This window comes from Ustilaginoidea virens, chromosome 4, assembly GCF_000687475.1.
Source record: "Ustilaginoidea virens chromosome 4, complete sequence".
Classification (NCBI taxonomy): domain Eukaryota; kingdom Fungi; phylum Ascomycota; class Sordariomycetes; order Hypocreales; family Clavicipitaceae; genus Ustilaginoidea; species Ustilaginoidea virens.
This window is the reverse complement of record NC_057319.1, coordinates 4919208-4932557: the sequence shown is the minus strand read 5'-3', so window position 1 is coordinate 4932557 and position 13350 is coordinate 4919208. Positions and strand designations below refer to the sequence as shown.

Below are 13350 nucleotides of genomic sequence, written 5' to 3'. Positions count from 1 at the left end.
GCCCGCTGCCCAGTCTGGCTGCAAAAGGCGGGCGGATGGATGCCTGAAGCAGCCTAGTACGGAGTTCATAATTACATGTACATAGCTAGCTACTGTAGCAATAGCAGATTGGGGCAGCTTACGGCTGGGGGCAACCTGCAGCTGGGGTGGGTGGGGGGGAACAATCCGTAAAGTGTGGGGCGCATTTGCGGCCGGACTGCGACACCAAGGGCGAGAACATGAATAATGTAAGTGACAATGAAAATGCAAAGGGCAAGAACCCACGGAAAGGAATGGATTCGGGCAGCGTGCAGGAAGGAATCGGTTGCGATGGTTTGGTCTTGATTCCGGACTGGAGGATTCGGCGTTGTCTGATGTCCTATCCGTTGCTGGGAGCTGGTGCTGGTTGCCACGTACAGGCACAGGGTACATGGCAGGAAGGGCCAGGCATGAGGCATGCATCCAGGCTGGCACCTTGCAAGTTCCGAGAAGGCCGTGGTGCTTCAAAGAACACGGCCAACGGCCAACGTCATCATGGTGCGGAGTGCTGGGCGCGTGGTGGGTGGGTGGCATGCACATACATTGACGCCTTTGGCGGGCAAAGATGCACGTTGACGTTGACGTTTTCCAGTGTTCCGACCGCTGTAACCACGGCCGGCGTAGGGGACCAGGCAGACCAGGCAGGCCTGGAGAAGCAGCGGTCCCTGACCCGACCGTGACATCGGTCCTGCCGATTGCCTCTGCACCGTCGAGTGGCAGCTGACTACAGGGGCGCCAGAGCCAGTAAGCTGCATGTGGGCTGCGATGGAACCAGTTGCCAGCACGATTGACCAGGTTGAAATCGACCCCAGGCGGGTCCCTCTTCCGAGTCGAGTCGAGTCGAGTCGAGTTCTGGCCACCGTTGCTGCCAGTGTTTTGCATTTTGAATTAATTGCCTTTCAGACTTGGACTGGGGTGCGACGATTCTCTTTTCCATCCCCCCAACCAACTCGTCTTCCGACCCCGTCGTACCGCCCGGAACTTCCACTCACCCGCCGTTTGTTCGTGGCCGTTGGTCGTGGTCGTTGGTCGTGGTCGTTGGTCGTGGTCGTTGATCGTGGCCGTTGATCGTGGCCGTTCTTGCAGGCCGGCCAGCATTCCCATCAACAAGCACACAAAGCACCGCGGCCCCTGATCGCCCTCCGTCACGCCGCAAAGCCACGCGACAGGACGGTCTAGTGCTTCCCCGGGCGCAGGCAGCCTGCGCAGGCGGCCACGGCCAGCTCCACGGGGGGCGCCAGTCGAGCCCAACCAGAACAAGTCATTCAAAGTCACCACCAGCTTGCCCAGGGGGGGCTGCATCCAGTGCCCATCTGGCATCCACCAGAAGACAGCAGCCATTGATGGATGGCGCCAGCGCCGGTGGCCTGGGCAAGCTCCTCCCCAAAGCCTTGTCAGTCAAAAGGAGACGCGGAAAGGACAAGAACAGCCGCCAGTCTGAAGCGTCGGGCCAGGACGACGACACCCCCAGCTCGAGCGCGCATAGCAGCAACAGGCGTCACGACGATGCCCACATGCGCCCAGCCGACACCACCAACACGAACACGAACACGGCTGGCAAGGACGACACATGCATGGATGACGACCGTAGCTTCGGCTTCGGCTCCTGCGAATCTGGCCAAGACCGGTACCTCGCTGACTCGTGAGTAACTTGTGACACCAGACCTCTGCAACTCTTTCATAATGCCGAGTACTCCGTTGCCCTGCCACCTGTCTGGTTCCTCCCAAACTTCCAATGCCCTGGGAGATTTCCTTAGTAGCACGACTCCTGGGCTTCTTCCAAACGTGCCTCTTTGCGACGTCTTTTCTTTTATACTTTAACTTTTTTTTTCCCCCTTTCCCCCCCCTTTTCTTGTCCATTGTTTTCGTCTTTTCTTTTTTTTTTCTTTTTTTTTTCCCGGTTTAATGAGTCTGGTCCGCCCACTGACCACATGCACCCTCTGACCACCCCCCATAACTTCGTGTCAAGGACACTGGCCCTCCCGCCGCCCCCTTCACCCTTCAATTCTTTTTACCTCTTCGCTCTGCCTTCAATGTTGCTCTTCACGCCAAAAAGCTCTCCGGCTCCTGATATGGCGCGTCAGTCGCACCGACGTGCACCAATGTCCTGAAAGCGGGTTTGCCTAATAAGAAAACGCGAGACAGTGATGCGTCCGCTTCGAGCTCAGCGCCAACTCGACCCGCCACAATCTCCGCCCATCCGTCCCTGATCGGCTACCTGACAACGTCATCGCCAGCTATCCAGGCTCAGCACCTCGACTCTCATCAACCTCACTTCCAACATTCGCCCCAACAACCACCTGGCTTCTCCAACCGCGGCAGCGACAAATCTTGGTCTCCCGAAAAAGGGTCCAAGTTGAGCAGCTTGCCCAGCTTGCCCAGCTTGCCCAGCTTGCCCAGCCTGCCCAGCTTCGGCAGCCAAAGCCAGGAGCCCCCTGCCCCCGCAGCTGATCGCATGGGTAGGGCCCTTGCGCCCAGAATTCAGACGGAACCTCCCCGTACACCCCCCAAGGGCGAGATCCCGCCCCCCGTCATTGTCAACACGCCTCCGACTCCCATTGAATTACCCGCTGGATCCAATCCGGGCTCCCAGCTTGGGGGGTCCCCTGCTGCAAAGTTCTTGGGCAACGGTGGCGGTCGGAGAGCTGGTGCTGAGCATGGTCCCCTTGCCTCGAACATGAGTCTACATCGCAGAAGCAAGTCCGGATCCGCAGAAATTGGTCCTAGCAAACTGTCGCGCATCACCACCGCACCGCCGACCCCCAGCGACGAGTCTGGCGGCCAAGCTACTCCCAGCGCCGTTGGTTTCTTCTCCTCGGTGATATCTGCTGCTCAAAACGCCGCCAACTCCATCAGCAACACTATCCCCAGCGCCGGGCTTGGAATAGGAGCAAGCAAAAGCCGATCCAACATGACCAAACCCGAAAGCTCCCCCGCGGCGAGTCAAGCTGTCTTGACCAAAGACGCCGAGCTGGAACCCGAACCTCGCATCGAAGGCACCGTGGACCGCAAAGGCTCCGCTGTGCGAACACTTGGTTCGGGAGACCTGAGCTTGAGTCATCTTGGCTTGCCGGACCCCTCAGTCATCCCGTCTCCTGCCAGCGCACGCTTCCCTGATGTCGCTGACACGAGGACTAGATCTGAGTCAGCTCCAGCTGAGCCTCAGACGGCCCCCGGAGCTGCCTTGCCCGCCGAGTCACCCGGTCGGCCCCGATCCTTGGTTGATACGGCAAGCGGCGACCGGACGCCTCCGCAGATGGATTTCCCCGATCCCAAAGGCCGTGCTCAGAGGTCGTCTAGTCTCAGGAGCGCGATGAACCCGCATAGGAAGCGGGGAAGCTCGGTGACCACGGGCGGAACCATAGCGGCGGCCGTCGCCACGGCCAACCATGCTGTCATGCATCCCAGCGGGGGCCTCGGCGGCCCCAAGCTGACCGGATTTGCGATTGCCAGCAAGAAACGGAACCGCGACTTCCACAATCTGTTCAAAAGCGTGCCCGACGACGACTACCTCATTGAGGACTACAGCTGCGCTCTTCAGCGGGAGATCCTGGCGCACGGACGGCTATATGTGTCGGAAGGCCATCTCTGCTTCAGCAGCAACATCCTTGGTTGGACGACCACGTTGGTCATGAGCTTTGACGAGATTGTGTCCGTCGAGAAGAGAAGCACCGCGCTGCTTTTCAAAAACGGTCTCATGATCTCCACCTTGCACGCGAAGCACATTTTTGCCAGTTTCACGAGCAGGGATGCGACATATGACCTGATTGTGAATATCTGGAAGCTCGGCCACCCTACCCTCAAGAGCACCTTGAACGGTGTTCAGCTGGAGGGAACCGGAGGTGACAAGACGGAAAAACTTGTTTCGGAGCAAGAGGTGGTGGGAGGACAAGACGACGCACAAGAGGGCTATGGATCGGAAGAGTCATCCGAAGACGACGACGAGGGCGAATTCTACGACGAGGAACACGACGAGTTCCTGGAAACACATTCAATGGAGCTGAGCGCGATGGAAGCTGATGTGGAACAGCCGGCATCCAGGAAGGTGTCCAACCTGACAAGCTCAAACGGACCAACGCCGGACGCCCCCAAAGAAGGAACGGCGCCTACTGGTCCAGCTGGCGCCGCCGACTTCCCCGGGCCAGCAAGCCACCCACCGACGGATTGCGGCGACACGTCTGCTCATTACGACAAGGTCGTGGCAGACGAGGTGATCCCTGCGCCGCTTGGCAAAGTGTACAACCTCATGTTTGGACCCGGCTCCGTCTCGTGGATGAGCAAATGGCTGTCGAGTGACCAAAAATGCACGGATATTCAGATGGAGGATACGAAAGGCCTCACAGCGGAGAACAGAAGCCGCACCTTCTCCTACGTCAAGCCGCTGAGCGCATCCATCGGGCCAAAACAGACCAAGTGCGTCGTGACAGAAACGATGGAGCAGATTGACTTGGAAAAGGCCGTCAGCCTCAACGTCACGACTCAGAACCCTGACGTGCCGTATGGGAACCTCTTTACCGTCAAGACGCGATACTGCGCGTCGTGGGCCGACAACAACGCCACTCGACTGCAAATCAATTGCACGGTCGAGTGGTCCGGCAAGTGCTGGCTCAAAGGTGGGTGGGCAAGACAACGAATTGCCGCCGAAATCTTGGCTCTGGCGATGACGCATGCTGATCAAGAGGGGTCCAGGTACCATTGAGAAAAATGTCAACGACGGCCAAGGCCAATACTCGAGAGAGCTCTTTGCCGCCCTCAGGGCTGCCGTGTCGACGCGCGGGCGGCATGGTGCGGCCACCCACCCAACAGCGGCCAAGGGCAAGAAGAAGTCGAAGAGGGGCCGAGCCTTGCTATCATCCGCCCAGGGTTCCACGCACGAGAAGCTGGGCAAATCAGCCGGCGCGCGCGAGAGAAACTGGGGGCCGGCTGAGCCGCTCCGAGGCATAGTGGAGCCCATTGTCGACGCTGTTCAGCCGATTCTGATGGGCAACGTCATGTACGGCCTGCTCGTGGGACTTTTGGTGGCCACGTGGCTTGGCCTCGGAACGAGGCCGAATGCTCATCCGTCCCCGGAGCCAGGCGTAGGATACTACAGCCCGAGTCGGCAAGCGGCGTACGATGAAATGTGGCGCAAACAGGATTCGGAGCTGTGGGAGTGGCTGGAGGAACGAGTTGGGCTGGACCGTCTCAACGCTGACGAGGCAAACGGGAGGAAACGGGCCATGGAGCAAGGCACGGTGGAAGCGAAGCTGCGACACGAGCGACTGGACGAGCGCGAGATACGGGAAGCCATCCGGGTGACGGAAGAAAAACTACGTGTGCTGAAAGAGGTTGTTGAAAGGGCGCGACCCAGCTAATTTCTCTCTCTCTCCCCCTCTTTCTTTCTCTTTCTCTCTCTCCCTTTCTCTCTTTTTTTTTTTTTTTTTTTTTTTTTTTTTTCTTTTTTTCCCTGCTTCACTTCCTTTGGCCTCGATCTTTCTTTTGTAGATTGTGGGGAGAAGACGGAGACAGTCCATGACAGCAACTCCCCAGCCGAGGGGAGTTCTATACCTGTTTGTACGCCGGTAGGGAGCATTCACAGCACAGTACTACCAACAGCTTCGACCAGACAGACACCTTGCTAGCAGCCGGCGTCGCCGGGGAGTCTGGAGCTTCGCAATCTTGTTTGACATCCAACCCGTCTTTGACATGTCCGCCTAGAGGCCGCGTCTTGACAAGCCACATGGCCAGCTAGACATGGCAGCCAAGGGGCTTGGTTTTTTTTTTTTTTTTTTTTTTTTTTTGCCCCCCAACACTGGCCATCCGTCATTCATTGCCTTTGCGGAGAAGCTTCCGAGGAAAAGCACAGAGTCCCTGTAGAAACCTCGCGATGACCACGACCAGGAGTAAAAAAGACCCCTTGGGCTTAAGCACTGCGCGGCGCACCTTTCTTATTTCGTTTCTCGTCCCGCTAGCCCAATGTCGCATCTTGAACATATGAAAATGATGCTGCCACATGCAGGGTTAACAATCGCAACGGGGCTGGCTGTCGTGGGCAGCCAGCCAGGCCTTGGGTCGCGGATTGGCGCCCGGGCGATGCCGGTGGCGGGCGCCAACGTGAGGTGAGGGTGGTTGCGGCCGGCTAGGAGTGCGGCGACGCCACGGCTGGGTGACCACGGGCCCGTTGCGCTGTCACGAAGAGAGGAGGAGGCTGTCCGAGGCTAGGTTCTGACATGAATCGTAACTATATACAGGGCCAAGAAGCTATATACTTATGTACTGAACACGCGGCACGTGCTCCGTCTATGCACACGGGGGGGGGGGGGGGGGGGGGGGGGAAGGGGAGAACCAGGCCATCCATCCGTTCCGAGGCGACCACTAGGAACGCATGCATCCCTCCATTGACCAGGGGGAGCCGCCAGGAGCGGTCACGTAGAGCGTGACATTGGTCGGCTTGGTGGCGGCGCAGAGCTTGCCCACCGCGTCGCCAATGATGGAGGGGGGCTCGAGCGGGACAGGGAAGGATGGCGCCCAGATCTTGCAGATATCTGGGACTCTGACCAAGTTGGGGGCCATGTTTGCCGTCACCCTCCAGAATTCGAAGTCGGCCGTGTTGCGGCCCGGTCGCAGGGCGAGGGTCTGCTGGCAGTCCATGCGCAGCTGCACCGTGGACGGGAAGCACACCTGGCCGGCTTTCATCTCAATAGTGCGCTGGATTGTCGTCTCGGTTGTGACGGAGTTGCTCCAGTTCTGGTTAAATGTCGATGTAATCGAGGCAGAGGCCGAAAAGATATCGACCTGCAGGCCGGTATTAACCGTGGCGCTGATGGAGTAGCCCTGGCTAAAGGTGTCGGTCTTGGACCTCTTGAACGTGAACTGCTGCACGCATTCTATTTTGTTTGGCAACCGTTAGCCTTGCAGACCCTTCTCTCTCTCTCTCTCTCTCTTTCTTTCTCTCTCCTTTTTTCTTGGAATCAACTTACTATCAGAGTTGCAAAAGTAGCCCTCGCCTTGGCTTACTACCTCGGGCCTAACGGAGCAGTTGAACAAGGTGCTGCTCCAGGCGATATCGATCGCGGCACCGTAGATGCCGACCTTGTACTGGATAGGGACAGGAAGACTCGAGATAGAATTGTTGCCCAACTGCACGCCGGTGTTGGCCTGGATCCCCTTGGCAACCTTTTTAGCGCATTGCAGCACGTCGTCGTTGGGGCTGCAAGAAAGGTCGGGGGTCGAGCTTGATACCGCCGACGAGCTGCTTTTTAGCTTGCCGTTGACGTAGAGGGAGTTGGGGACCGGGGCCTTGCCAGAGGGGGCTCTGGGCATGGCAGCCGCGGCGGCGGTGAGGGCAAGAGCCAGGAGAGAGAGAGACACCATGGTTCAGCGTGGCCAGATGGGAAAAGGGATAAATCAAGAAACTATGTTTTGTTGTTCTTGCCGGCGTCGGGTAAAGATGGGAGCGTGTGCCCGGGTAGATATATATACTTGTGAGTGAGCGAGCGAGCGAGCGAGTCCGGGTTCGGCAGGTGGTTGAAGTGATGCAACGACACGAACCCCCTCGGAAAGAGCCGAGCCATCAGCGTAGCAGGAGGCTGTTGACTGCTGCCTTTGGAATCTAGAGCATTCCTGCTCCGCAGAATTGTCCCCGCGACGGGGGCGATAATCCGGGGCTCTGGGTCGGGATATAGTAAGCTCGTGGGGCATGGGGGCCCTGGGACCCTGCAAGTTGGAACCATGGAGCCGGGTAGCTGGCTTGCCGGGTGGCGCTGGCGACAAGTCGTGCCATGCATGGCGCACCAACACATGGCACGTGGTCTGGGGAGACGCAAAAGGTCCCTCGAGCAGGCGATCCCTGGGGTCGGCGGCGGCGGCTAATTCTGGCATTGTGGCGCTGCAAAGGGTTCGCAAAGCAAGGCGAATACGTAGGGGGCATTGCGTGACGACGGGTAGTTGCAGTAGCCGTAGCAGTAGTCGCAATAGAAATAGCAATAGCTGCTGCTGTTCGTGCGGCTCGTGGCTCGTGGCTGCGCGGTGGTTTCCGACATTCGGCCCATGGACGTTTGCCAGGTTGGCGAGCCAGCCCTTTGCTGGTGGCGGACGGTCTGCGTCGTTTTGGGTCGACCGGCAACTAGTGGCGCAAGTCCTTTTGGCGCCCCGGGACTTGGCAGGTCTCCAGACTTAGTAAGGCTGTCGTCGACAAGGATGATGGATGTCGGATCGAGAAGCTGGGGTTGAACTCCAGTGGACAACATCCGCGAAGTGGACGATGTCTTGCATAAGCTACCTTGCATAGGTAGGTGGGCACTATGCGATTAGTGGGGCATGCTCCCTGGGGAAATTGCATGTACGGGGGGGCAACTGCGTGGGTAGTTACGGTACGCCTAGAAACCAGTGCCGAGTCCCAATTGCTGAATCTACCAAGGCATCCGACTGAACAAGTCGTCCTTTCGACCCTGTACTGCCGGACTGTCCTGGTTAAGGAGAATGAGGACTCTGCTTACTATCCGCCCCTTTGAGCCGAAGAACCCTTTTGGTGCGAAAGGGTAGTTTTACAGGCTCCGCTCCGCAAAGAGATGATGCTTATTACTAATAACCTTACCCGCAGGCCCACAAGTCGACAAGTAAGGAACCCAGCGGGCAGGAACCCTGGTAGGTAGCCTCACTGTGGCACTATAAAGCCGGCTACCGAGCGTGCCTTGCGCGCATTTAACACCGTGCGATCTGTGCAAAGATTACTGTGAGCCTACCGGTAGGTACTGCGACGCCCGACGGTGGGGACTAGTGGCCCTTGTCACACTGACACCTCCGCACGCCGGAGTCTCCACTGTTTTTCAAGATATCAACATTAAAGCGTTCAATGTAATGGCCAGATGGGTCTCTCACGGACAGGGAGCACACCGCCACCCCACGGGGGACGATTCGGGGAGTTTTTATCCTCGCAGGAAAGATTTTCCCCCGGGTATTGGTTTTTTTTTTTTTTTCCCCTTTCCGAATGGTCCGCAGAGGTACTGCATAGGGCTATTTAGACGTAAGTAAATAATGGCCAGATGGGTTTATTTCCAGGTCTACAGAGTAAATGAATCGGCAATTCAAATCTTCACTAGATGCTTCCTTTCAGAGATGCTGCTCTTTAAATTCCTAGCCAATGGGAAATCGATGGTAAAGGCTCTGCTTGCCATGCATTTAAGCAGCTTTGCCGTCTCGTTTGTCCGCTGTTCGTTAGCCGCGCCGTTTGGCGCCCTGTCCAAGGTTTATGTCGCAGCCTCACATATCAGGCAGCAGCCTCCACTTGGCCAACATTTGCCTCCCGTCTCTTTCTGTTGTTGTCCATGTCACGCGATTAGATTCATGAATGACATCCCCATGTCATTCCGCGCTCCATCACATCGAAGAGGTCGTGTGGCCTCTCGAGGGGCTAGCGAAGAAGGCGGCTGCTGCCTGAGATGTGAGGCTGCCACATCAACTTACGACAGACCAGCGGCACCCAACGGTGAATCAGAGCCGTGAGCAATGAATCAAAGCCACAACCAGTCATTCAGGCCAGGGCACGACTGTATGCGACTGGTATATGAGTGAACAAGGTCGAGTCGAAAAAACTTCATATAATGAATGTACTTTCCGCAGCACGCAGTAACCTCGCTCTTCGTCAACGTGTCGCGTGGCAAAATTTTTGCACCGCCACACTAACCTTCCTGGCTACCTCCCAAGGCTTTCTTCGATGACGTCGTACCAGGTACACGTACGCACCACGTAAGTCCAGCAGGCAGCCAGATTAAATTGGCTGGCAAACCTGGTCTCGCCGCTCCCTTTGCGTATAGTAAACAAGGGCTGACGACAACAAAGGACTGACGACGACAAAGGCACCCAGATCCCTGCCAAGGGCTCCTTATAACCACCAGCAGCAATTTCCATCCCCGTCCTCTCCTTGCCCTATTACAACCCGCTTCTTCCAAGCAGCAACCTCGCGACATGCCTCACTCTCTCGAGTCATCCCTCGATACGCAGGCGCTGGCCGGCGAACAGCGCCAACTTCTCGATCTCATCGACAGCCTGCAATTCGCGCAACTCGACAATGTCAGACTGCCCCAGATCGTGGTCGTCGGCGATCAATCGGCAGGCAAGAGCTCCGTCTTGGAAGCCATCTCCGGGACCCCTTTCCCCAGAGACGCCGGCGCCTGCACCCGGTTCGCTACGGAAATCCGCCTCCGGAGAGGCAAAGAGTCTGCCTTGAGGGTCTCCATCATCCCCGACAAAAATCGCCCGCACGCCCAACAGACGAGTCTGCTGCGGTACGGGGGCCACGTCACGGGCGACACGTCCTTTGAGGGCATGATGCGCGAGGCCACGGATTTGATCGCCCCGCGCGATATGCCTGGCCGATTCGCCGCGCGGGATGTCCTCGTTGTCGAGAAGAGCGGTCCGGATATGCCCCTGCTGACTCTTGTTGATCTGCCGGGTCTTGTTCGGGTCGCGAATCGGGACCAATCCGAGGCCGATATCCAGACGATTGAGGCTCTTTCCGACCGGTACATGAAGAGTTCGCGAACCATTATTCTTGCCGTCATTGGCGGCAACAACGACTACGTCCAGGCGCCCATCCTGAAAAAGGCCCGGCAATTCGACCCCAAGGGCTCGCGAACCATCGGCGTGCTTACCAAGCCGGACATGACGGAACGCATCGGCCTCCAGGACAAGTTTATCGAGCTAGTCATGAACAAGGACCCAGAGAACCATTTCAAGCTCGGATGGTATGTCTTGCTGAATCCCGGCCCTGGCGAGCAGTGGTTCAGCCCCGAGGAACGAGCTCGCAGGGAAGCAGACTTCTTCACCAAAGGCCGCTGGTCTGCTTTGCCGCCTCAGTCGTGGGGGGTCGCGGCCCTGCGCCAAAAGCTGAGCACACAGCTGCAGAAACACATTGGCAAGCACGTCAAGTCTCTCCGGCGACAGATCCAGCAGGCTTTGGAGCGGTGCGACGGCCAGCTCAAGGCCATGGGGTCGGCCAAAGACACCATCGAGGAGATGCGCTTCGAGATGGGTGAGCTGTTCACGGCCTCCAACAACCTGGTTACCCCGGCCGTCAACGGCAATTACAAGAACCCGTTTGGGGAAGACTTTTTCGGGCGACTGTCGAACCCAAAGGGCACGCCGCCGCAGAAACTTCGTGCGCGCGCGCGCGAAGAGTCGGAGCGTTTCTCGCGCCTCTTCCGGCAGCAGGGCAGAAAAGTCAACTTTGCCGCTGCGGGCTCGAGCAGCAGCAGCCTCCTACCTGCCGCGGGCGTCGTCGGCGACCAGTCCAAGAAGGATTTCGCCATGCACGAGGTCGAGCCGCTTCTTCGGCAGATCCGGGGCAACGAACTCCCGCTCGACTCCAACCCGCGCGCTCCGTACATCCTCTTCCAGGATTATTCCCGCAGCTGGCCCGTCCTTGCGCAAGAATACAAGGACAACCTCGGTGTCATCTGCAACGAGTTCCTCGCCGAGGTCATTGACTACGTGTGGCCCATCCGCATGCGCGACCCCTTGCGCTACCACTTTCTCCAGGACAAGATAAAGCGTCTCATGGAAAAAGCAGACGAGGAACTGGGCCGCCTCACCGACGACATGGAGCTGGAGGTGCAGCCCTACGACCCCGAGTACGAGGATCGTCTCCGCAAGTGGCGCGCCGAATCTACGGAGAACGGGGGCACATATACCGAAGCTGAAGAGGTCCTCGAGAAGATGCTCATCTATTACGACCTGACGGCCAGGATCTTCACCCGCAACGTCATCACCCAGGTCGTTGAGCGCCACCTGCTCCTTGGCATGCTCCGCCTTTTCAACCCCGTCGAGATACTGAGAATGCCCGACGTAACCATCGAGTCCATCTCGGCGGAAAACAAGGAGACGCGCGAGAGGAGAATTGCCCTCAAGGCGCAGAAGAAAGCCATCGAGGAGGCGAGGAACATTTGCGCCAGCCTCGCCATGAGGAGCGACCTGAGGTCGTACGAGGATGACGACACCGATGCCCCTACGGATGAGGATGAGACTCCCACTCGCCCGACCTCTTTTGCTCACCCGGCCACGTCTCGCCCACAACCGCCGCAAGAGTCTCGTCGCTCCGCGCAGCCAGACGGCCCTATTCCGGCCTACGCCGAGGTTCGACCCAGGGCATCTGTCCCGCAGGAGTCGTACCAGATTCCCAACGGGACGCTCGCCCACCAGCCAGGCCAGACCTGGGACCAGCAGCCGTACGGACGCGACCGGGACCAAGCTCCTGGCCATGCGCCGCCGCCGCCGCCGCCCAGGCCCCAAAAGGTAGGGATGGAGGATGCGGAGCGATACTACGATGGCGCGAGGGGCGACTCGCCCAGCAGGCCCAGCAGCTCGCGTGACAAGGAGAGCACAAGGCAGAGGTTGGCGAGTGCCATGAGGATGGGCGTGAGGGCCTAGGCAAGTCCACAACAAACACCACTGGCAGGGACGAGTTGCATGGGCCGGGGGGGGGGGGGGGGGGGGACGTCAGTAGACAGGTCAAATATAAACAGCCCTTTGGCCATGCTGGCGCAAAGGCTGATTAATAGAGCAACGGTTTCCACACGCTGGGCTTCATATCCGTCGACCGTGACCACGAGGCTCTTCATCCTGCGCCGCCTTGGCTACTTGGCCACATACACGACGCTATCCTTGGCCGTCCTGCCCCGGCTAAAGTCCTTGGCGGAAGGGATCTTGCCCGCAAACCCATGTCCGTACCACATGTGCTCCGAGCTCCCGGGCTCAACCGCTGAAAAACTAGACACGTCAGTTCTTCCGTCCTCAACGTACTTGAAGGCCGCACGCGCAGGAATGCGAAATCGCAGCCACAACGCCCCGGGTACAGCTGGGACATGTCCACGATGGACTTGGCCCAAGTGGTCTTGTTGTGGGCGCCGTATCGCGAGGTCGACGCCACCGCGCCCTGCCGGCCTGCCAGCTCTGCTCTGGGTGTCCGGCAGGGCCAAGGGCTTCAAGGCCCGCTTGCCGGCTGCCGCCAGCAGCGCGAGGACGTGTCCGTATGATGATTCATGCTGGCTGTGCGGTGAAGTTCTCGCTGGCGGGGAAGAGGGGGGGGGGGGTATCTTGATACGCCGTGCTTAGAAGACCCTACTCCCCTGTGCACCGCGTGCCAAGTCTCTCCCGGCGCCGCTGATTGCGTCTGGACGCGTATCGACAGCACCGGAAGCAGGTGTGCCTTGGGTGGCCGCGTGGTAGCGGCGGGTTGCCGACGCGGTTGTCCTGACCCGGAGCCCGGGTCTATTTTAAGATGCGGGCCCGGGTGCCGCCGGGCGCCGCCGGGTGCCGAGCGGGAGGAAGGTGGGTTTGGCGGAAGCGTGCTGGGAG

At 58.7% G+C, this 13350-nt stretch overlaps 3 protein-coding genes across 3 annotated transcripts; 2 read left to right on the top strand and 1 right to left on the bottom strand.

The window, feature by feature from the left end:
- Nucleotides 1–1361: 1361 nt before the first annotated feature.
- UV8b_05807 (uncharacterized protein) lies at nucleotides 1362–5372 on the top strand (the record flags this gene model as incomplete). Its single annotated transcript, XM_043143304.1, has 3 exons — nucleotides 1362–1660; nucleotides 2164–4631; nucleotides 4708–5372. 3 exons carry the CDS (start codon nucleotides 1362–1364, stop codon nucleotides 5370–5372), a joined length of 3432 nt encoding a protein of 1143 aa, XP_042999237.1.
- Nucleotides 5373–6372: 1000 nt separating this feature from the next.
- Nucleotides 6373–7371, bottom strand: UV8b_05806 (uncharacterized protein; the record flags this gene model as incomplete). Its single annotated transcript, XM_043143303.1, has 2 exons — nucleotides 6373–6884; nucleotides 6978–7371. 2 exons carry the CDS (start codon nucleotides 7369–7371, stop codon nucleotides 6373–6375), a joined length of 906 nt encoding a protein of 301 aa, XP_042999236.1.
- Nucleotides 7372–9712: 2341 nt separating this feature from the next.
- Nucleotides 9713–12423, top strand: UV8b_05805 (uncharacterized protein; the record flags this gene model as incomplete). Its single annotated transcript, XM_043143302.1, has 2 exons — nucleotides 9713–9744; nucleotides 9855–12423. The coding sequence occupies 2 exons, from the start codon at nucleotides 9713–9715 to the stop codon at nucleotides 12421–12423; spliced, it is 2601 nt and encodes an 866-aa protein (XP_042999235.1).
- Nucleotides 12424–13350: the final 927 nt, after the last annotated feature.